Source organism: Drosophila subobscura, chromosome O, assembly GCF_008121235.1.
Source record: "Drosophila subobscura isolate 14011-0131.10 chromosome O, UCBerk_Dsub_1.0, whole genome shotgun sequence".
Lineage (NCBI taxonomy): Eukaryota > Metazoa > Arthropoda > Insecta > Diptera > Drosophilidae > Drosophila > Drosophila subobscura.
In genome coordinates, this window is record NC_048533.1 from 10,859,497 (window position 1) to 10,884,311 (window position 24,815).

Consider the following 24,815-nt stretch of genomic DNA (forward strand, 5'->3'; position numbering starts at 1 on the left):
GTTCAAGCTTCAAGTCAATTCTTACTGCCAGTAAAAGTTATTTAACCCACACACATGAAGCACACACAGACGCACATGTAACCGCAGAAAATAGCAGAAAACATAACCAGAAAATTTGATTAGAAAACTCAAGTCAGTGGAAACGTCTTTAAAAGTTTCTTTAGAGAAGAGCAGAAGAGAACTTGCTTGAGTTGAAATATTTATTCAAATTGAATATGCAAATGTGCTGATGAATGGATAGTGGAAGTGGAAATAGGAAATACAGATGAGGAATAGGTTTTGGGGCAAAACTATGGCATGCGAGTGTGAAAGAGAGCCCTAGGATAGGGCACACATATAGTTGATGAATCAATTTTGTATGCAATATGGGAAACTAGAAGTTTAACACACAAAAATGCTGCCTAAATAGGAGTATTTATTGATTAATACATATGTACATAAACATACATTATTCATATGTACATACATACATAAACCTACCAACCTTTCACAACATTTATTAATAATTTTTTACTTTTATTCTCCCAACCTCTAACAACCTATCGACAAGTGTGCTATTAATTGCGATTAAATAACAAAATTGCACAGTAAAAGAATATAATTGTATTTATTTTCTCTCTTGTTAAAGTCAAAATTCATAGATTTATTTTATAGATTTTTTACTCTTAAGTTAAAAGTATTTTTAGGGATATTTTCTGCACTTATTCGAACCTTAGACTTGCTAAAGTCCATCATCATTTAACGATATTTTGTTTATAGTTATTATTAATTTTAAATCTTTATTTTGCAAGGCTTCCTTCAGTTCATTTTTTTGCTGCAAGCAAAACTCAACCTTAAGGCACACAAAACTTGGCCCAAAACGGACTGACAAAGGAAGAAACGTAACAGAAACGAAATGGAAGGAAAACGAAAATGGCACGGGAATGTAGCATAAAGCAAATCCACCTCAATCAGTCAAAGCCATCAGATAAATTACCAACACTAATTGGGTATTTATAGTCGAAACAAACATCAATGACAGACCATCACAAGTGGCGGGGCAGGAAGGAGGCAAGGCGGATAGGCAGTGGCATGGGCAGGGAGGGATGGGCAAGCTCTTCAGAGAGGAGTGGCTCTGCCTGCCAGCCTGCCTGTGGACGAGCAAACATGTCAGACAAGGAGACAGACAGACAGAAATGGCAACGCATAAAATGCGCCATTAGCATTGAGGGGCTGTGCCCCAAAGGGTTGTGCAGACATCATCAACGTGAGGCAGAGAGAGAGACAGGATTGAGGGTGGTAAAGGTGCCAGAACCCAGGGACAATGAGCCAACGTGGCGGAAAAGCTGCAGCGGATGTGCCCCCAAACTATTTGGAAAAATACTCGGGCCTTTTTTTTGTTTTCTTACCTAACCAACATTATTTCTCCTTCATTTTTTCTGCCTCTCTTTATTTTCTTTTTTGAGGCATTTTATTGTCTCACACAACCTTGAACTTTGTTTACTTTTTTGTCGTATGCGCCTGGCGACATTTTTATTTGTTTTATGACAACAAGGTCGCTGAGCCCCCAGGAGCAGCTTCGCTCTGCCTCTGCCTGTGCCTCTGCCTCTCTTTCCTCCTCCCTTTTTTGGCCATTTAAGCCCCCGAAAACCCCATGGGAATTGAGGCTGTAATGGGTTTGGGGGCCGAACTAGGCCCTTGGGGGGTGTGTGCTCTACTCTGGTGCGCTTTAAGTAGGTCTTTAAAAATTTGTAGAGTGTAATGCAAATATACGGGAGAGTAGAGTCCCCCGGCTGTAGGTAGATCCATCCACATGTATTCCCCGTATCTCTTGGCTGTAGCTGTATCTGCGCTATCAATTTCGTCGTCCAACCAACAATGGGGCATATCAATCATTGTCTGATTGCGTATTGAATAGCCCGAATGTCACTCAAATACAAATATTGTTTGGGGTCAGGAATTCCAGTGCTCCGGCGCTGCCTGCCACTGCCTGTGCTTCCTCGCTGTCTCAGCCACTGTCTATCCAGCTATATAATTGTTGACATCCATATAATGGAAAGGGCACACAAATAGCAGTGGCAGCCAAACAAAAGACGGGATTTACCGCCAGGAGGAGGCTCCTTCGCCTGCCCCTGCCACCCGCTGCATTATAGTCTGCTGGCGCTCGCCTTTCGCTTGGCCTACATCCGATGAGAGTTCAGAGTTCACAGATGCTCGTACTCGCATTCTACCAAAGTGTTGCATTGTTTCTATTTGCACACAACACACCGAGAGTGTGCACTGTACAGTGTGTACTGTCTACGAGTGTTTTTGCTACTCGTTTTTATGCTAAGGTCATCGAAGGCTTTGTTCTGGCTCTGACTTTTGTCCGTTCATATTTATGCACATTTTTATTTCTATTTCTATTTCTATTTATTTCAGTGCTCTTATTGTTGCCTCATCCCACACTCCTCTCTGTGTGTATTTGTTGTTGCTTTCTGTGGGCAAAGTGCGAATTTGTTTTGCTGCTAAATGGCACAAGGCTCTGGGGAAATGCGTCAAAATGTTGTCGAGTGTCGGGGCGTTAGGCCCAATGGGGAGAAAAAGGCTACAAAAAGCCAAAAGGCAAACCGACGCACGAGGAGCAGCAGCTTCGAGATGGAGGGCGGTCGTGGCATTATTTCAAAATGAGAGCAAGCGAAAGTGGCAGGCCGCCTTCGCCCAAGAAGAAGGTCAAGCACTGCCGCTACAAGTATTGGGTGGGGTGTGAAAGATTCGCCATGGATGGTAGTACGTGTAGTGTGTGTGTGCGGTGGAAAACTTAAAGTAAATATTGGCTGATTTGCCGGCATCGGCAGGCACACTCAAAGATGCCAAACACGTAGCTTAGCGCCTGGCGCCTGGCGCTGGCGACTCTCTAATGAAGCTGCCCTGCCGCTCACTCATGTGTGCACATTTATGAGTGCTACGTACAGAAGGTGGCACAAAAATGTGTGACCTTGTGGCTGAGAAATGCTTACTAAGAGCAAAAGAGCGCGGCGAGAAAGTAAGCGAAAGGGAATGGTCTTCAAAGCTGCAGATGGGAGTGGCTAAAGTCTTCGAGAAAGTAGATTTTTAAAGCATAGAATTAAACTACTGAAATGACAAGAAAGGCACCAAGAAAAGAGCGCTTTAAATGCAGAAATTTGAGCTATGTTTGAGGTAATTTGTGGTACCTTTTCCGACTTCCCGCTTACCATTTTAATTACTTAATAATTCCATTAATTTTTTCTTTATTTGTTCCCACCCAAAAGCTCCCCTTATATTTATGATTATCTTTTTAGCAGCACACAAAACGTCAGCTCAACAATACAGAAAGAAAACTACAGGGAAAACTGCAGAGAGAACTGCAGGATAAAACTTATGTGAATGGGTTGAAAGGAGCTTTGGCATTGTCCTCGAAAGCAGCTCAAAGCGTGCATCTCCCTCTCGCTCTCTCTCTCTGTCTTTGTGCCCTTTTGTGCAGAGTACTTAATATGCTTAACTAGCGCTAATTAAGTGAACATTTTTGTGTAGAGAGCACAGTGCATTCACTTCAGCTCCCTATGACTCTCTCTCTCTCTCTGATGACAAAACAAAAGCTGATTAGAGGGCTTAAAAGTTCCCCTTTCTCTCTCTGCATGTCTCTCGCTTTTTTGTCTAATTATAAGCGTTTTAAATACGAATTAATGTTGATGCCCCATTTACCATTTCCTATTTGCAGCATCAAATCATTCAGCACAATCAGCGCGCGGGTGTCATCGTCAGCAGCGGCGACTTGGCCCTCCAGGGAGTGACCCGACATCAGGCGGGGAATTACACCTGCACGGCCTCGAATGTCGAGGGCGATGGCGACTCAAATGTTGTCGAGCTGAAAGTGATGTGTAAGTATGCCGGGGTCCACATACTGGATGGGTTAGGGTTTGTTTGCTCTGTGAATAGGTTGATTTGTGACCCCCACTCGATGCCACACACGATTTCGATTGGATTTGGTGTGCGGTGTGGGCGGTGTGTGTGGGGTGTGTGTGGGGGGTGTGCGGTGTGCTGGTATTGTGTGACACATAAAAAAATATAAAACCCAACTGCAGCGCTCCTTCTCGCTCGCTTTTAGGGCCATTAACAAACGGCTGCGGGCTCGGACTGTGAACGCTTAAATAGAAAATCGAATCGTGGCTTTTACTCATGGAGCAGATTGCCATTCAAAGCACGCCCACTCGTAGCCTTCGACAGTGGGGTTGCTGCTGCTCCTGCTACTCCTCTTGCTGTTTGGTTTCTCGAGTGAACCTTTGACACACAAAAACGAGCATTATTGAGTGTTCGAGTGTGGCTGGCCAGCGATGAGAGCGACTGCGAGGACGAGAATGGAAGCGTGAAGGAGTAGGCAGTGGCAGGCATTGTGCGGCGGTGGCCTCTTGCAGTTTTATTGCGTATGCGCCCCCCTACTGTGTCCCTCGAAACCTGTTCGGCTTCTCTATTGTGTATGTTGAGGGTTCCTTCTGTGGACACTGCAGCGCTGAGCCTTCATTCACGCGGCTCAAGTGGGAAAGCAGCGGGAAGGGCATCCCAAATACCCTTTCTGAAGGGGCAATCTATGCCCTTTCTGTCACTCGAAGACACTTCCTGGCGATGCTTTGCTGGCAGACCTTTTCGGATGGTGCAAAAACCGCAAATCTTCTGCTCAATTTGTGTTTGTCCGAGCACCGAGGCAGGAGGCCGAAACGAGGCCAAAAGTTTGGTTAATTAGTTTGCCCTTTTGCGAGCAATTTAGCACGGTCGAGGGGCAGGGCAGAGGGCACAGGGCACAGCCCCACCCCACAATCATCTTCGTCCGCTGGCTGCATGCCCCCTGCTGTTGTCCCGCTGCCTTGTGCTTTGGCTTTTCCGGTGCCATTTCCCTTCTATCACTTGTACTTTTCTCTGTGTTTCATTTTTTTTTTTGCTGCTTTGTTTTGGCTTTTGTTTTAAGCACAACTTCCGCTTTGGCCACAAAACTCTCACTTCCATCACACTCGCTGTGTGTGGCGCCACAACTTCCGCTCCTTCCTCTGTGCAGCTGTGGGTTAGCCTAGCAATATCGACGGTTGTCATCGGAATGCGGCACACAATAAATTCAACCTGCAGCAGGGGCGCAGCGACGGTTGGAAACATTTGACTGGCGCAAAGGATTAGAAAATTGAATTTTACTTTGGCCACAGCTTTCGGTGCTGAAACTTTTACCAAAGTTTTTGTTTTACTTAACGGTTGGACGGGGGCCTATTCCAGCAATACACTAACCCACACAGCCTCCAGCTCTATCCTTTCCTTAGTCCTACCCTAGCACCAATTTTCCTACACTTTTTTTGTGCATTTTCTGTGCTCCTGCCTCTTGTTTCTGTTTCGGTTTTGCTCTGTTGCACTGCTGCTTTGTGTTTCCTCTGTTTAGTTAGCCGCTTGAATGGGCAACAAGGAAGCCGAAAAGGCCAAGTCCCAAAAATCCCGCACACACACACACACTGAGGGCAAAGTTTTCTACTTAGAAGATGATGCCAGTGGAAAGGCATGCAAAAAACAAAGCAGCCGCTCAATGCCCAATCCTGCAGGCTCCACTGATGCGATTATCGATTATTCTGCCATTCTCTCCGCCGCTGCCTGAGCTGCTGCTGCAACAGCAAAATGCACTACAAACATCAAGGAAACTTTTGCTAACAGACTTTCCCGCTCTCCGTCTCTCTCTCTTCCTTTTGCAGATAAACCAATTTGCCGGCCCGATCAAAAGAAAATCTACGGCGTGGCGCGCAATGAGGCCGCTGAAATTGTGTGCGAAGTGGATGCCTTTCCGCCGCCGGAGAACTTCAAGTGGTCCTTCAATAACACAGCCGAAACCTTCGACATGCCACAGAGCGGCTTCCGGCCACACTCGGCGCAGGGCTCGACACTCACCTATACACCAGTGAAGGTAAGTCCAAGCAAGGTCCAAGGAGGAAGTGGGAGCAGCCACTGACAAATGTCAAATGTGAGTGCGTGACCCCAAAAGGCACAGCCACAACTAAATGCTAAACACCCCGCGACATTTTGTGGTGTGGCTGACTGCCTGCTGCCTGCCTGCCAGCCTGCCTGCTGCCTGATGAATTTTTCATTTCATATTTGGCTGGTCGCTCGTTTTAATGTGGAAATTGTTATTGACACATTTGACATTTGGGCTGGCAGGCAGAGGCAGAGGCATTTTTGTATGTGTTATTGAATAGCAAAAATTTTAATTAATAGGCGGCAACATGGTCGCTGTTTTGGCCTGTGTGCGTGTCATGTTGTCAGTGAGTACAAAAAGCACAAAAACAATGCTCCCCCCTGTTAGACAGAGAGAGAGAGAGAGGCGTGTCCCGGCAGTCAAGCAATTTTAATTAAAAATTCTATTAGCACTGCTTTCTAATTAAAAAATCCAATGCCACGCAGGCACAGCCAGCAGGCAGCAGGCAGCAAGCAGCATGCCACATCATCATCATCGAACAACAGCACAAAATGTCAAAGGTTATAGAACAAAATGGAGAGTAGCAAGTGGCAGAGGAGAGCCAAAGTTATTGGGTAGTAAATGGCATTTGCCATTGACTTTAATACGAGTAGTTATCAGGCGGGGGGACCGAGCAAATCAAGCAGATAAAGGACGATGAGTATCGCTCGCTCCCTGTCGCCCGTTTTGTCTTTCTCTCTACATTCTCCCCGGCAAACATTAATAGCCAAAAATGTCCATTGGCCATTGGCGATTGAGATTGCAAGTTTGGACGCTCCTCCCCGGCAATTGGCCAAGCAAATTGGCCCTCAATGAGGCTGTGCATTCAGCCACTGCCAGCAGTGTGTGGCAATTTCTGTGCAGTTTTTGCATCCGCATAGCCACACAAACACAAACACACACAAATATCATCCATGTATTTGCTACTCATGATGGCCATCATCATCTGCCAAGAGACAGAGACACAGTCAGCAAGCGTGTCTGCTGCTCCTTCTCCTATTTTTTTGGGTGTGTAAACTTTTATGTTCTGCCAAAACAAAGTCCAATGTGCAACTGCAAATGGCAAGAGTCTGCTGCTGCTGCTGCTGCTGCTGCTGCTGCTGCTGCTGCTACTGGCTACTCGTAGGTGATCAAATTAAGAAGCCATTCTACGAAATTGGAGCCAAGTGTTTTGTGTTATGGCAAGGGAAAAGCAGAGGAGCGTTGGAGCATACCAGGAAGCGGCATTCAATGGCTTTTCCTGGGTCATTTCGTACCAGTTTTAGTCGGCAGAAGTTTGTTTTTAGCTGCTTTTTGACATTCGTTTAATACTCAGCACAATTGTGAGACTTATTCGTAACTTACTGATATCTTTTCCCACATTTTAATATCTGTACTCTCCAATCCGAACCCTGCAACTGCTTTCTTTTTGTCGCACAAATCCAATTCAATGTTTTTTTGCGCTGTCCAAACCTGTCCACTGATTCGTTCCAAAGCCACTCGAGCAGATCTTTCATTTGGGGCCTTCATTTGTAGCTGCTGCCTCGCCACCTAAAACATTTTCAGCAAACGTTTCAATGTCTGACCACAAACGTGTTAAGTCTTTTCGGGACTGCAACTGGGACGGGAACGGGAGCGGGAGCGGGGACTGTGGTGTGTCTGTGTCGCTTGTAAGCCAACATGGCTGCCCCAAAAGAGCTGCAACGACAGCGAGTAGATGCTGCAAATGGAGGCAGGCAGTCACGAGGCAACAGCCAGCGAGAGAGGCACTCAACACAGTTGTTCAAGTTGCATTGCACCCCAGATGGGGTTTGGGTTTGGGTTTTTGGTTAGACTTCTCTCTCCCTCTCTCTCTCTCTTTATTTCTCTGGTTCCTTTTTTCATTTTGCTGACCCAGTTTAAAATGTTGCGGCTTCTTCTGCTGCTTTTACTTCCTTCCTATTGCCTGTTTTTATTTGGTTCCTGTGGCATGGGGAACTAATCAAACTGGCGACGACAGCTACAGCTGCACAGAGGCTCGCATTTCGGCGATCAAACGAACGAACCAAAGTCCCAGTCAAACGGAATTCAAATGAGTTCCGTTCACAAACACTCCGATGACGATGACGACAAGGAGAACTGATTGGATGAACACACAGACACAGACACAGTCACAGACACAGTCACAGATACATGCATACACATGGATGTACATCACATAACATCACATAAATCATTTAGCTCAATTGAATATGAAAAATCCCATCCGTTCTGTTGTCATATATGCTGTTTCCGGCTTCCGCAACCGCAGCTCAAACATCGCTCGGTCCTTTGCTCCTTTTGGGGCGGTTTTTTCCTCCATTCTGCCTTGCCCCATTTCGTTGCCCAACTTTTAGCTGGCTTGTGTGTGTGATTTGCTCAAAGACCGTCGACAGAGCCAAGTTCTCATTAATTTTGTTTTGTGCACGAGCATTTTTCTGTCTTTTTCCCGCTTAGATGAGAAGTGGGTGGAGCTGTAAGGACATTCTTTTTATTTAATCGTATGTGTTAGTTTCCCCAACGCTTATTTTAATTTATTTCTTAATTTATCAATTTAGTTTCCCTCATTATTGATTATATTTACACATTTTTATTTATTTCTTAATTTTCCTTATTTTATTTCTTTATTTTTACCTGGCAAAATAATTCAATTTGACAGGCAGACTGTTCCAAATCATTTTGGTTCTTCAGAAACACCAAGAACAATGCCTGTTAGGCGGTGGTCAATTTTTCCGAACCGTTTCAACAGTCGGCCGCATTTCATGTCAAGCAATTTCCGCTGCTGACATAAACATAAATTTCTCAAACTATTTCCCGCACATTTCAGTGCCTTACTCCACCTCTCTGTGTTGAACATAAAAAATCATATTAAAATGTCACTTAAACGTTTAAATTTTTAATTAAAATGCATAAATAATTGTATTTGTGCCACAGAGAATGCAATGTCTTGTCAGAGCTGTCCCCAAAACTTTAGATTCTTAGCCAGCACGCAGACACGTACATATACATATGCACAGATTTATGTGTGTGTGTGTGTGTGTGTGTATACCCGAGTATATTTCTCATATTTTATGGATTTTGTTTGTGTTTCTACTGCTGCTGCTGCTACGCTTGACAACTGCAACAATATTTACCCTTTTCTGGCTGCTGCTGCTGCTGCTGGCGCTGCAACATTAAAACAATATAAACAAAATAAAATAATCATAATAAATAGATGGGGCATAAATTTGCAGGCTCTCGGTGTCCTCGGCTTCAGGCAAAAATTATCACAAGGATTGTCGGGTGTTGACAGTTGCACCAGGGAAAGAGAGAGTGAGAGAGAGTGAGAGAGAGTTCTGGAAAGCATTTGCCAAAACACAGTGGCCCCAAAAAGTGTGCTATGCTTTTTGCCACATTGATTATTACTTAAAATTCTATGCATTGCTGTGCGTGTGTGTGTGTGTGTGTGTGTGTGTGTGTTGCTGTGCCTTGTGGCCCTGGCAGCTCTATTATTATATTGCCATATTCTGTCTCTCTCTCTATATTTCCCCAGTCGCTCGTTGTTTGTTGGTGTTGATGCACAGTGTTGGCAGCTGCCATGTTGGCGCCTTTGTGCCAACACTTTTACACACAGCAGCAACAATAACCAGAAGAACACAACCACAACACACACTAGACACAGACACACATACAGGCACAGCCACAGACACACAGACAGAAATACGGGGAGTGGAGTATATTTTAATTTTCATAAATTTGTCATAAATTTGCATAAATACTTTTGCCCCCAAGTGCTCGCTTCAACGTGGCTTCAACACGTTGAATTGTTGTTGAGGAATACACGCCAAGGACTTGCACAGAGATACGCACACGGGAATGTTACTTTGGGGCAAGGACATAAGATAATTGTAAAGGTTTTTCCTATGTTATGTGGCTTTTAATTAGCAGACAAACCTGCTGGGAAGTCAGCAAAGGAAGGGTAGGCTTAGGTCTTGATACACTTTGTCTAAAAGGAAAATCAATCAGCGCTTCAACTTTGAAGATTTCCCTTTCTTTTGTCGCATGATTAAAGTCTCTTCCTCCTCCCTAAAAAGAAACTTTCTAAAAGAAACATTTAAAGCCAAATCCCTGCTCGTTCCCGCTATCTGCCCCGTATCTGCGTGTAATTTTTCACTGTTTTTCCTCTTGTGGCCCTAATTAAAATGACAACCGCGCACCCAGCACAAAAGCAACAAGAAAAAAACGGCACACAAGTAGCAAACGAGTGGGTGGTGGGCCGGGCCAAAGGGCAGCGCTCATGAAACGCGTGCCGACTGATAAATAAGCTGCAATTTGCGTTGACATTTTGCTGTGCACCGAAAGTGATTTCAATTTTTAATGAGTTCATGTCGCCTGAAGTTGATTAAGTGCGTTGATACTTTGCCAGGGAAACAGAAACCGAAACAGAAACAAAGCCAGCAACAAACCGTAAGCCCAAACGACAAAGGGGAGACAAAGGTAAACATTCAAGAGATACACAGATACGTACGTGGGCTGGTGACATGTGCCTCCTCCGTAAAGCAAATCAATTGTTGCGAATGCTTAGGCCACTCTACAGCAGAAGGGTATACAAATTATGGGCAGAGGTTTGTGTTGTATTATAGATGGAAATGTGTCTATCAATCTGCAGAGAGTATCCAAAAGTGTTTCCTTATTTTCGTGGTGTGTGCACTTGACCGTTTGTGGGAAGGATTTCATTAGCACAACATTTGACAAAATGCAAACAAATAAACGACAAGGAGACAAACAATAGAGCGACAGACCGCAGGCGGCCACTTAGCACAGAAATAGACAGGATACACAGGATGTCTATAGACAGGCAGAGGGAGGGAGAGCGAGACACGCAGGGAGGCAGCAGCATTAAAGCCATGTTAACATTGTTTCCCTTTTGTCTTACTTACATGCGATATACATATACATATACATGTACATGTATGTATGTATGTATATGTATGTTTGTGTGCATGTTTGGCACACACACAAAATGCTTCATTTGTTTTTACTGCCGTTGCCATTTCTCCGCCTTTCTTGGACGGTAAAAGCATTCCGTCTGCCGTTCGCCGTCTTCCGGCTCCACATTCTTCGACCACCAAGTGGGTGGGGGGGAGTGCTGCCCCACTGAGCGTATTGACCCGACATGAAATTATATTAATGAAAAACTTATTGACAGCGGCGATCAATCAGTGCGTGGGCAGCGGCACACTTGACACCCCTAAAATACACTGATATTGATTTAATGAATTAAGTTCATACTGATGTTTGTCCTCACTGCCTGCAAGAGATGTCCATTGAGAGATTGAGGGGGCTGCAAATGCTTTGTCTTTTCTGTTGAATGAAAGTGTTTTGCAAGTTACATTATTCCTTTCAGCGGTGGGAAATATAATAATATAAAATAATATTAAAAAAGATCGAAATAAATAATAAATACTAAAAGAAAAGTCTCCCAAATCTCCACCGAGAACTATTTCATTTGTTGCCACCGCATAAATCGTTTGACAGATTGACGAACTGAACTGAAACCCAACCCTCACACCTTCTCATCAATAATCCGCCTGTTCAAACTGCTGTTTCAACCACTTTTTGCTGACTTGTTCTTGGTTTCTTTTTGTTGTTGCAGGAAATGGACTTTGGCACCATCATGTGCTGGGCGGACAACAATGTGGGTCAGCAGAAGGAGCCCTGTGTGTTCCATTTGATAGCCGCTGGCAAACCGGAAGCGCCCACCAACTGCACGGTGGTCAATCAGACGTCCGACTCCCTGGAGGTCTACTGCATCGAAGGTGAGTTATCCACACAGATACACACAGAGCCATGGAGCGGCAGTCGTACATCAAATTGCCTGGCAATTTGTTGGCCCTTTTCTTTTTTTTTCTTGTTGTATTTTTTATGTTGCGTTCTTGTTCCAATAATTGTTGATGAGCCAATCAATGGCCGAAAAAAGGCAACCGAGAGAGAGAGCCAATGGTCAAGAGGGAAAGAGGGCAGTGGAGGGGGAGGGGCACATCCTTTTTCCTGGATAAAGCAGAAATGTTGCGTTGTATATTTTGTATGTTGAGTTTCCTGCAACGCTTTTCAGACTCATTTAAAATACATGAGCAACTTAAGTGCACTTTGGCAGCGCATCTACGAGAATGTCTATGCACACAGAGAGCACACACAGATACACACAGATACACACAGATACAGCTATGCCACACACAGACAGACAAATAATAATAAAAATGCAATGAAAGCATAAAACTAGAAAGGAAACAGCAGAGCAGCAGCCGGAGAACAGCAGAAATAATGTTGCTCAAATTTGCAGTTCAGTTTCCAGCTTAAACATTTCTGAGTCCAGTAATAAATAAAATAAAAGCAGCAAGCGATGAACTGCCAGTGGAGTAAGAGCTGGAAGATGGAGAGAGAACGAACTCAGGAGGCAGTGCAGTGGCAGCAAAGTTAAGCGCAAATTTGTACATACAAAATGTTTTGGCTTGTTATGCAAGTTGCTGCCAAAGAGGGAACAAGACGAATGCCAAAGACTACAGGAGCAGAGCCAAAGCCAAAGCCGGGGATAACTCTCGAGTGGGAGAGTGGGGAGCGAAAAAGCGATGTGAAAACTTTAAATACAAATTCAATTCGCATATTTTATGCGCAAAATGCAAAGACAGAAAAATGCCAGCAAAGCGCAAAATAAGCAGCAAGCAGCAACACAAATTGCAGCAGAGCAGAAAGCAGCAAGAAGCACAGTTCAAAGTTCGCGCGGGGAGAGAGAGAGAGAGAGAGAGAGAGTGAGAGAGGAGCGAGAAATGTCCTCGCAAATTGCAGGGCAACTCGCAGGGCATCAGCTTATGATGCATTTATGCAGCCCTTGAGTGCTGCTGCTGTTGCTGCTACGCGATAGAGAGAGAGTCGCAGTAGTCGCGGAGTCGCGGAGTCGCAGAGTAGTCCCCGGCAAATCAAAGTGCAGCATAACGAGGCGGCTGCCAGCAAAGTGCAACAAAAAGCGCATAATAACTGCATACTTAATGGCGCTCTTTCCCGCTTACTGTTTGTGGCAATCTCTTCGCTTTCCCCCCGTCTACTATCAAGTCATTTCCCCATTAACCCCCTCCGTCTGCAGTGGCTTTAAATCGCTCAAAATGTTTTCCAGCAATTGCTGCGGCCAATTGTTTTGCTAAATGTTTGTCTCAAGTGGGTTTGCAGTGCCTCTTGGATTAACCCCCTCGATGGCTGCTGCTGCTGCTGTACAACATTGCGTCTGCTTAATGTGCAATTAAATTAAACGGCAGCCGGCAGCAGTGGCAAAAGGTAACGTATACCCAAAGCAGAGGTCCTGGCCGGTGGCTTAATTTTGTTTAAAAACTGCTTAAAATAGGGGGTGGAAAATGCATTAGAAAAGGTGGAAATTCGTGGGCCTGTAAATTAGTTTAATATTGAAATATTTTCCACTAAAAGAAATCTTCATTTAACCCTGTAAAATCCCCTCTTAAAACCTTAATTTTGTTCCCCATGCCACGCATCTTTCTCCAGAGCTTCTTCTCTGATCACCCAAAGCGCGCACACGTATACAGTGCGTATACTTGATGGCCAAAACTATGGCCAACATTACGTATGCAATGTGCACTGTGGCAGACTTTAAGCTGCCGCCCTATCTACCTCTCACTCTCTCTCCCTTTGTGTCTCCCTCTCTCTGCCATTGTTCGCCTTATTACCGCATCAGCAGCACCCGCACCCGCACCACCCGCCCCCGCTGGCTGCTAATTTAGTGGCTGCACATTATTATCATAGTCATCAGCATCATTAAAACTTTAACGCAAGTTGTTTAAGCACAACACAAGAGCAGCAGCAGCAGGGGCAGGGGCAGGAGCAACGGGGGCAGTGGCAGCGGCGTTGGGCGAGCGCACAATGCGATACTTTTTATATTGCACTTTACATTAAGGCAAACGACTGCTGATGTGCCACACCCCCCCACACACACACACACACTCACAGTCCATCCACAGTCCGCCCACTGCCCGCTATGGCACCTCCCCATTCTCCATTTTAGTTGTAGCCATCAGCCCTGCCCCTGCCCCTGCCCCTTGCCCACAGTCAGTGCTCTGTGCTGCGAGGGGTGCTCGTTTGGCCTTTTGTTGTACTCTTTTTTAGAGAGGGTTATCATGGCTGCAGGCAGAGGTTTGCTGTGAGAAGATGGAAGCTCTAGAAAATATATTAAAAAATGTTTAGGCTATAGATTTGTGTATGAAATTATAATTATAAATTACAATAAATCATTATCGTATACAGTTTCCCAAAGCACAAGCAAGTCCCAAAACAATTTCCAATTTATTTCTTAATTTTTGTTGCATTTATTTCTGTCTCTGCAGAATCTTACAAACTTCCTTCGACTTTCTTTAACGCCCTTAACCCTTAAGTTAGCTGAATCGAATTTCTGCTTTAACCTTTCTCAGAAATCTCAGACATCTTCCAGTGTATCTTGCACTTCGTCTAAGTCGCTCAGCTTTTGCTTTATTTTTTTTTTATAATAACTCAACTTTAGCTGTGCTGCGGTCGGTGCACGTTTCGACTTTAATAAGCCAGCACGCAACTCTTGGCCAACTCAACTCGACAAGGCCCCGTCGCCTCAACTCAAACTGCAGAGCTGAAAAACTGCAAAAACCCCGAGCCAGAGACCCCAGAACCCCACTGGACTCGAATTGAATTCAATGTGCGGGCGGCAGCGGCGCTTCTGGCTGCGGAACTTGGGCTGAAAGCTAAAGACAACTTCGGTCGCTGCTGCCACTACCTCTGCCTCTGCTACTCTCTGTTTCTCTCTCTCTCTCTCTCTCTCTCCCTGCTTGAGTCGGTGGAAAACAACAACTAACCAAACTCATCAAGCGTCGGTTTAATATAATAAAATTTCAGTTTATAACATTTTGCTTGGCCCTAAGACTCTCCTCCACTTTCCGCTGGGGTTTTCCACCGGTTTTTCCCTCTGCTGCTGTTGCTCCTTTCTGTTGCTTTATTATTTTTACTCCACTGTTGCTGTTGCCATTGTTGCCGCTGCTGCCTCTGCCACTGCCGCTGCTGGTAGCAGACGAGTAAATAAAATTAACCCATTACAATGAAGTTTTTTTTTGTTGCTGTTGTTGAGCAAAATTTCATTAGCTAAACGTTTTAAAGTGCGCACAAAATGGCCGCCAACGACAAGGATACAGCAGGACAGAGAGAGACAGAGAGAGTCCCCTAAAAAAGGGATAAAGGGAAAGCAGAATGGACAGCGAACAATGACGGGAGAGAGAGAGCGCAGCCTTTGAAGCAAAAGGCCAAGCCGCATTCTTTTCACTCTCTTTCCTGGGCGGCCCCTTTTTCCTTTGTGACGCAAGAGGCTCCACGGCTAAATTCATAGCCAACATATAAAACATTTGCCCCCACAACAATTTCCCCTTCCTTCTTATGGGGGTGTCCTGCCTCAAGTAGTTCCAGCCGCCACTTGGGGCATAAGCAGGGGAAAACCTTTTCAGTGGCCGCCGCCGCCTGACCGTCCTTTATTACAAAATATTTTAACATTTCGCAAGTGTTTTAAGTCGGCTTTTGTGTCTACAATGAAGTGCCATTTGAGCAGTCAAAAAAGCTAAGCAAAAGGCGAGCAGCCAGCAGTCAGCAGCCAGGATATTAGCCTGCTCTTTGGCATAAGGCTGTGGCTCTCCTCTCGAGCCATACCCAAAAATAAGGCAAACCCTCCTCAGCCCACCTCCTAGAGAGTGCTGGGTGGAAGTTCTTTTGTGGCGTTATTAAATGGCATTTAAAATGTAACTTTAGATTACTTTAAATACACACACAAACACACACACACACACACACACACACAGAGAGAGTCTGTGTATTTTTTTGGGTCTGTGAGGTCAAGGGTTAAAGGCACTTCAATTACGAGTGGAGTACTTCATGGGCTCGGGGCAAGAGTCGTAGTGCCTAAACACTTGATGACGCTGTTGGTAGTTTCTTTTTTTTGCTGGGTGAAAGTTGTGAAAGGAGGCTGGAAATTTGAGCAGAGCTTTGAAATTAATGTGGGGAATAGGAAAAGGTTAAGGAACGGTTTTTAGGTAGTGAAATATTTAGTTAAATGTTGTCAAGAGAACCTTTTACTGTGCGCTTAATTTGTTGCAAGAATTAGTTGTTAGTGGGGAATTTAATACATCGAGTACACAGCGAGCATACGATCTGCCAGAGCTCTCAGAGAGCGTTAACAGCAAGTTAATGAAGTAACAGCCGAGCGATAACAGTGTGCTGTTACAGCAGCAGCGGCCAAAGGCTGTTAACGAAAAACGCAGCGGTAACATGCAACGACTGTTAACGTATGCTGTTAACAGCGCCACGACTCTGTAAGAGCATCCGCCAACCCAAATGTGTCAAAGACATAACAATATCTTCTATGAAAATTAATCTGTGAACTTCCGTACAAGTCGGTAGCTTCATTAAGCAAACAATTAACTCAATAAACAAATAAAAAAAATAAAATATATAAATAAAGGCCTTCGTAAGAACAGGTTATCTCTGCTTAAAATTTAACCCGCTGCAGATACATTTCCTCCTACAAATCCAACGGTCATTATATATTCATTTCATATTAAACAATCCATCGAATGAATGATAATAAACACGCCATAACAAACCCCTCTGAAGCTTCCCAAATCTTCGAAAACTTGTTTCACTTTTTCAGTCAAATCGCGAGCTTAAAAAGTTGTTTCACAATAACTTTTGTCCGTAATGTAATTCCATATTATCAAAGTCGAAAGCCAGCAGCAAGTCCTGCAGAGTCATAAATAAATCTTTACCTTTGCGGAATCCCCGAGCACAAAAACAATCAGCGGAATCGGAATAGGCCACAGTCAAAGCCACAGAGAGGACAAAACAGTCAATTCCCGGCAACTACTTAATAAACCCCCACTCCCTGCCACCCCGCAAATCCTCGGTTAATATGCTAAATAATCCGCAGTTCGTGCCAAGTTATGCAATCAGCGTGTCTGAGTGTCTCACTGTTCTGTTTTTCCTTTCTCTTTGCAGGCTTCGATGGGGGCATGCGTCAGTGGTTCCTCATGGAGATCTACGATCAGCACAGCGGGCAGCTGCAGGCCAACATCAGTGCCAAGTTTGCGGCTTTGGCTGTGACGGGCCTGGATGCGGGTCGTCTATTCCGGATCTATGTCTATGCGGTGAATGGACGTGGCCGCAGCGAGGCGGTGGCACTCGATGGCTACACCCTCAAGGCCGCTGAAAAGCAGACGGGTGAGTGCCAAAGAAAAATATATATGTAACCCCCCACCGTCCGCTTTGCTATGAATTTTTAATGCATTCTGTGCGGCGCGTGCGTTTTGCTTTTTATGCATTTTTTATGTTAATAATTTCGGTCCGTTCGCCCGCTCATAAATTGCATAACTTTGCTGTCCGGCTGTCCCCGTATCAGTTTCGCTTCTCTCTTTATGATTATTATGCCACCTCGCCATTTAATTACGCTAAACTGCTCAATGAATTGTAAATTCTGCGACACAAAACTTCACTCGCTGCCTGCAGTTTAACGCAGGAAAAGGCACGGAAAAATAAAAGAGAAAAAGTAAAAGTAAAATGCAAAAGCGTCGAAAATTTTATGCACAAAAAACAGCAAAAAGTAGCGAAAAAAATCTGAAATGATTAGCATTAATGAATTGGTTTTTTTTTTGTGGGTGGGCAGGGCAGGGGTGGAGAGAATCTCTGCCACATTTTGGAAGAAAGCAAATTGTAATGCTAATTAGCCAAAGCGGCAGCAGGAAGGCAGACAAGAGTTTTATTTTCCTTTTTCTTGTATTTCTTTTGCTGTTGCTTTTCCTTGGACGGAAAAGGTTGTGGAAGCAGAGTCACATTTTGTGTAAACAACTTGAGCCGACATTTCAATTTTTCATAAAGTCACAGGACGCAGCAGAAGGCGGCAGACGGACAGACAGACAGACGGACAGAAAAGTGCAAAGCAAACAACAGACAGGCAGAAGGCAGCAGGGCAGTACAGGCGGAAGGGCAGGCAGGAAAGACAGAGGGAGGACAGTGGAAAGGCAATGAGAAGACACAGAGAAAACGAAGAGCTGGCAAGATGGAAATGTCAAAAGGAATGAAATCTGTCTCTTGGCAAAAAGAAAGTCAAAGTTTAAATGTCCTGACCAAAAAGGATAAATGCTGAAAATTAATGCCGAAAGTATTGGCCTTTTGGGAATAATACGCAGGGATTTGATTGGTATTGATTGCAGGCAGAGGCAGGGAGGAAGTGAGAGCTTATAAAAGCTGAGAAGAGAAAGAGTAAAACAGCCGTAGAGGCAGAGACTGAGATTCAAAGCAGAGAGCGGGAGGCATGGGCTCGCTAGTGCTATGTTAGTTTGTATGTTAGCTAAAGGTTAGTTTTATATGCGAATGTTAAGCATGATGTTATGTTAATGAGGTGATAGTTGTCGCTGATAATTTCAGCCTAATGTTAAGATAGCAATTCACAGGCGAACATGCTCGACGGAACTTGTTGAATTTGTACTGCGGCATAGAACCTGTTCGATCTTTCGTGTGTTCGATGTTCGACGAGCACATTGACCGAGCATGTTCGCCTGTGGATGGCAACATTAAAGTCACATTATGTTGATAATTGCACACAATAATGCTACACATAATGCTCTGCTGATTGTTCCCATCGCCCATCCATATAACTCATTAATTTCCTCTTTTTTCTCCATAATTTCTCTCTTACAGTTGCCCTCACCTCGTACAAAGGCAGCGCCCAGAGCCCGGATAACTTTGAACTCACACCGATCCTCTCGATTGGCATCTTTGTGGGCATTCTGGTGGCCATCGTTTGCATTGGCATCGGCACGATTGCCGCACTGAAGCTGCGCTCGCACAAGCACCAACAGCAGCAGAAATTTGTACATCCGAATGCGAAATTCTCACGTCCCGGCAATTTACAAATTAAGGATAAAATCTCATTGCCATTGAGTCACTCGGAGGAGATGTACGATGAGAAGAATCCCGATGTGGTGCCCTACAATGAGGGTACGTTTGGGGCACTCAAGATGAATGTGTCTGGGCCCTGCGACGACTTCTGTTTGCAATTTATGGACCCTGGCTTAAGGCTGCTCCTGCTGCTGCTACTGCTGCTGGCAACCCTTTATGCAAATGCATTTGACAGGCCCAAAACAAACAGGGAACACACGGGACATGCACACACACACTCCTGAAGGACTGCCCCTGCTGCTGCCTGCACATTTTTGTGCTGCATTGCTGCTGTTTTGCCAGTGTTGAAATATTTAAATGACAGCTAATTGCTGTCATGCCTCCGTGCCAAACGGTTAGGGCTGACTCTGCTTGTTTGCTCACGTGTCTGCAGTCGAGTGCAGGTCCTGCTCCAGCTCCAGCTCCTCCTGCTGCTTGCCTTAAAGCGGCTTCATCTTAATGATGGCATGATGGGCTGAGACCTGGGGGCTGCTTAAAGGGCAGCAGCAGAATTTCACTCACTGCACGTTTTGCTCCTCCTTTTTTGGTTCTTGATTAATGGCAATCAAGAAATCAAGCGGCAGCCGAAGCGAAGCTCAACTACAGAAGCAGGCAGCAGGCAGCAGGCAGCAAGCAGCATCCAGGCAGCAGCAGCACAACAATTTAATCAATTTTCCAAACGTAAAGCAATTTCATGGCCAGCAGAAAAAAAATGAACAAGCAGTGGGGGTAATGCCAACAAAATTGAACCTAAAGGAAGATGGAAAACTTGCTGCCGAAAATCACCAAAAAGATTTGAGCGGGACGGACGGAGGCCAACGGATCGGCCATGCGTCCGACCAAAAACTTTTCCCTTGCTACTTAACAACAGCAACAAGAAGGGGGAAAGGGGGGAAGAGGGGAAGAGGGGGATGGGAGCTCAAACTTTTTGAACTAACCAACCGTTCGTCGTTGCTCTGTATCTCTCTCTCTTACACACTCTCTCGCTCTCTCTCCGTTTCCTCTTCCAGTGGATGGTGAGTATAAACAAAAATCAGCAACACAAACGCCATCGGGACATCTTTCGACAACCAGCGAGGTGGAAATCAGCTGCAAGCCAGGCTCAACATCCGGTGGCACTGGCAACGTTGGCGGCGGCGCCTCCACCAGTGCCAACAACTCCAACGACAGTGGCACCTATCAGAGCAGCAAGGTAAGCGCAGGGCAGGGCATGGTCTGGGGCGGGGCGGGGCTGTTGACAGCGCAAAACTGTCATCATCAAAAGTTTTCGGCCACGAAAAGTTTTAATTACAGTCGAACTACTCTATGACGAACTCTTGCGCCCCGCGCCGTGGCCAGAAGTTGAAAAGGGAAAAGGGAAAACATTGCCATGACAAATGCTTTGATTTTCTTGGAGCGGTTTGGATTGGGGGTTAAATCTTCTCCTTGATTATTGCTTAACAAAATGATTACCTGGGCCACGCAGGCAGGGACACTTTTGCGGGTCAGCAGTTTGGCCCCCACCCACACAGATAGGGTTCAAAGTTCGGGGATAAAGTGAAATTTTTGTGTCAACTTTTCAAGTGGCTTTTCAATGGAAATTCTTGGGCAGAATCTTGCAGTTTCTGGCAGTTTTCTCGGGTAGTTTCGACTGTACTTTGGCCTGAAATCTTCACTTATAAAATTCATGAAAAATCTTCACGTTTTTCTTCACTCCCGCAGGACGATGAGCTGCACTATGCGGAGCTGTCGCTGAATCAGTTGCCTGCCACCAGCAATGCCAAGAAGGGCCAGCCATGTGCCACACAGCAGCAGGGGCAGCAAGGGCAACATCAGGGGCAGGGGCAGGGACAGGGCATTCTGGGCGGCACTCTGCCGCACGGCTCCAGCATGCGCAAGCTGTTGCCCAGCATTCCGGCAACGGCGACGTTGCAGCGTCACAAACCGAATGCGGGCGGCATGCAGCATCCGCATCAGCACGCACCGCCGCCCACATACGACTACGATTACTTTGAGGAGCCAACGATATACGCGCAGATCGACGCATACAAGACACGCGGCGGAGGCGGAGGCGGAGGCGCCACAGTCGGAAGTGACAGGCAGATGCAAATGCAGGTGGACACTGCAACTGGAGGTGGCATCGCCTTTCCGCCGTGCATCTCATCGCCGGGATCGCATGGCACACCATCAACCGTGTCGCCGGGCACGGTGCAAATGTATACGCTACCCTCCCATCCCGGTGGCTATCACACTCTGCCACACAATCATCATCCACAGCAGCAGCAGCAGGGGGCCCCCCAGAACTCCGCTTCGATGATGCAAATGATGCAGCAGCAGCAACAGTTGCAGCAGCAGCAGCAGCAGCAGCAGCATCATCATCCTGCTGGCAATATGCCCATGCCGCCATCCTACCAGCAGCACCAGCAACAGCAGCAGCAGCAGTTGGTCCATGGCCAGATGCTCGTCTCGAGCAACAGCAGCGGACTGGCATCCACAACGGCGGCGGTGGCCAGTCCCAGTAGTTCGCTCTCAGGACTCTCTGGTGTGGGTGGCAAGTCCTATTCGCGTGAGATAGTCACAGTGCGCACACCGCTCATGTATTCGCAGCAGGAGAGCTGTGTTTAAGCAGATGTAAGCCCCATATCCCCCTCACCCACTCCTTTCCACCCCCCCTCAATGATAGTTGTTTAAGTCTTGAGCTCTTTGTGGTTTGTGTCTAGGCTTAAGCGTTGCCAAAACGAATTGAATTACAAGAATTGCAATTGAATTGAACCAAAGACGAAAAGAAAACAGAAACAGCAGGCCCGAAAACACCGTGGCCAGCGAGTCAGAGAGTTTATAATTACTTTTGGAAGAATGCAGCGCAATAATATTAATGTGTGGCATTAAACAAACAAACAGACAGCAATATAAATAAATCAAAATTGATTAACGAAAAAGAGTAACAACAGAGCAGCGCATAATTAATGGCAATTCATTTTCGATTCCACACCATAAATTGCACAGCACAACACAAATTTGTCGAAAGAAAGATAAGAAAGAAAAAAGAACGCAAAGCTGCTGGGCGATAGCTTTAACGCGAGAAAGAGAGAGCGGAGATTTAAGAGCAGAGATCGGCAGCGTCGTTATGCACTGTGCATAGAAAAAATGTCGTTCAGCGCAGACGGGCGACGGGCAGCGTTAAAACTTCGTGCGCCTTCGGCCTATGCACAGAGATTGGCCGTAGCGGCAGAGACAAGGGCAGAGAAAAAAGTTCGGCATATAGCCCATGCACATTTGCTCTACTGCCGGCAGCGGCAGAGAAGCAAGAAACGTTTTTGGACTTCGTGTCGTCTGCTGTCTTTGCATGCAAACGCACAACAAAAATGTGAGTGGTTGTCCGACGAGCCCCGTTATGATGCACAGTTAATTTGTATGCACTTTTGTTGATGAAAGTCAAAGTCAACCAGCAATGTTTCAAAAGTGACTGTCAAAGGTGCGCCCTTGCTGTCTAAGTTCTCGTTTAACAGCAGCTTTTTCAACTTTACTTTTGGGCAAATAAAATAATGACAGATGCAGCTGGCAGTCAGGCAGCAGAAGAATGTTCCTTCCTTACAGTAAGTACTCGAAATGAACAAACAGTTCATTCCATACACACAACATATGTATGTACATCAACATAAATACATACATATATCCAAACTGATCTGAGAACTTTCCAGCTACAATTTTGTAAATGTTTTGTAAATGTAAATGTAAGGAGTGGGACGTAGTCGGTCAAACAATTTCTAGCAATTAGTCTCAAAAGAATGCATAAATCTAGTATAAATACTAACTAAATAATAGACTTACACACACACACACAAAGACAGAGGAAAGCTTACAGGCATTCAAGCATTAAGGGAGCGGAGGAGCCGCAACAAATTCTTGGCAATTATATTGAAAATAAATTACATTATTCGACTCTAATGGTTAAAACAACACACTCAAACACACACAGACAGACCCAGACACAAATTAGCTGCAAATTAGCTTAGTGCATAAAATGAGAGAGAGAAATACCAAGTATTAAATCGTGTAAATAGACAAAAGCAACAAGAACACAAATCGTAAATCAAATTTATAGGTATATAAATGGTGTATGTATATTTTACAAAATCAAACCGCAAAATGAATGTAAATTAGCAGGCACATTCAGCAAAGGACTCCACTCCCAGAAAATAATAATAATAATACAAAAAAAGACTATAAATATTTCGTTGGAATGTGAAAGAAAGCTAAAATAATATAAATATAAAAACTGTTGTTTGTAAATTGCATTTATAAGTGTAATATATCAAATATGTATTTGTGTATATTTCATTTTGTTCTTTGTCTCCTTCAAATGTGTATAAATCAATGTTGCAACCGAAGAATAAATGAGTGCACCTTGTAAATTATTGTTACATTTTAATGTTTAACGAAAACAAATGTTAAAACTGTAAAACGAAAAGGTCAAATGCAATTTCAAATTCTAGCAAAAATAAAAGTGATTTCTCTTACATCAATTAAAAAATGGAAAAACAAAAAAGAAAACAAAATAAAAATATATTTATGACACATAAGGAAAATCCATCTACATTTACGCGTAAATTTCTGCATGTAAGTGTACTCAAAAAAACAAAGAAAAAACCCAAAAAATTATATGAAACTATCGATTAAGCGTAGCTAATTCTAGCATCTAAAAAACAACATAAAGATTAAAAACACACATAAAGATAATTGTAAAATATATTAAAGATTTAGTTTTAAAAACAAACAAGCATATACTCGATAAATGAATTATAAATGTATGTTACGATTAAGCACTCGAAAAGAACCCCAAATACCCTGAATATCCCCAAAGAAGAAATCCAAAGAGAAATACAAGGAATACAATAAAAAAGAGAAAAAAGAAAGAAAAAAACTGAATGAACAACAACAACTGAATGAACTCAACCAAATAAAATCCATACAAAAATTTCAATGAAAACTAAAGACAAGTCTTTTTTTTTAAATAAATTAAACAGGTGGAATGGGACTTTCAAGTTTTTCAATGCACACGTTTTTCACACGACCAGCGAATATGGCAGCATCAAACAAGTTCGATCGTGTCACCATTCCCTGACTTGGCGATCGAACTTCTCCTTGTGCCTTCGCGGGGGGGTACATGTTTTAGACACTTACGAATTTGAATGAGAAGGGACGTGAGAGACGCTTCTTACGCGTCACAACTTTTATACCCGGCACTCAGTACTACATCTGCACCTTAGCGGTGTTTTGTCAAATTTTACATTTTTCCTTCATCTGTCATCTACATCTACAACGCTTCTCACACCAACACGCTCCTTTAGCTCGCCCCCCTTCCCTAGACCCGCACACTGCAGACCCGCGGCAGAGGCAGAGGCCGCATACTGCAGAAGCAGAGTGTGAATGAGAGAATGTGAAAAAAACAACAAAAACTGCGGGACGGGGTGGGTTTAGCCACTGCAAATTAATTTCTTCATTCTGGCTATAATAATGGTCCAATCGGGTATAAATTCACAGAGTGTTCAAAAAATTGAACCTTGAAGTATGCTTCAAAATTTTTCTAAATTTTAAGACAAATTCTGTTGCATACTTCAAGGTTCAATATTTTTAGGACAAAAAAAATGGAACCTTGAAGTATGCTTTAAATTTTTTCTAAATTTTAAGACAAATTCTGTTGCATACTTCAAGGTTCAATATTTTTAGGAAAAAAAAATGGAACCTTGAAGTATGCTTCAAATTTTTTTAAGACAAATTCTGTTGCATACTTCAAGGTTTAGGACATTTTTAGGACAAAAAATTGAACCTTGAAGTATGCTTCAAAATTTTTCTAAATTTTAAGACAAATTCTGTTGCATACTTCAAGGTTCAATAT

General features: G+C 44.3%; 1 protein-coding gene across 2 annotated transcripts in view; it reads left to right on the forward strand.

Annotated features, from left to right (window-relative positions):
- LOC117897596 (hemicentin-1) overlaps positions 1 to 23,124 on the forward strand; it is a 67,647-nt gene extending 44,523 nt beyond the window's left edge. Inside the window, exons 10-17 of one of the 2 annotated variants that reach the window (XM_034806554.1) lie at positions 3,701 to 3,860; positions 5,703 to 5,911; positions 11,592 to 11,754; positions 17,000 to 17,221; positions 18,698 to 18,997; positions 19,948 to 20,129; positions 20,639 to 20,713; positions 21,263 to 23,124. In XM_034806554.1, coding sequence (XP_034662445.1) covers positions 3,701 to 3,860; positions 5,703 to 5,911; positions 11,592 to 11,754; positions 17,000 to 17,221; positions 18,698 to 18,997; positions 19,948 to 20,129; positions 20,639 to 20,713; positions 21,263 to 21,541 — 1,590 coding nt within the window. In that variant the 3' untranslated portion in view covers positions 21,542 to 23,124. Of the gene's footprint in view, positions 1 to 3,700; positions 3,861 to 5,702; positions 5,912 to 11,591; positions 11,755 to 16,999; positions 17,222 to 18,697; positions 18,998 to 19,947; positions 20,130 to 20,638 lie in introns of both variants that reach the window. The other variant, XM_034806552.1, reaches the window with a different exon arrangement.
- The last annotated feature ends 1,691 nt before the right edge of the window (positions 23,125 to 24,815 follow it).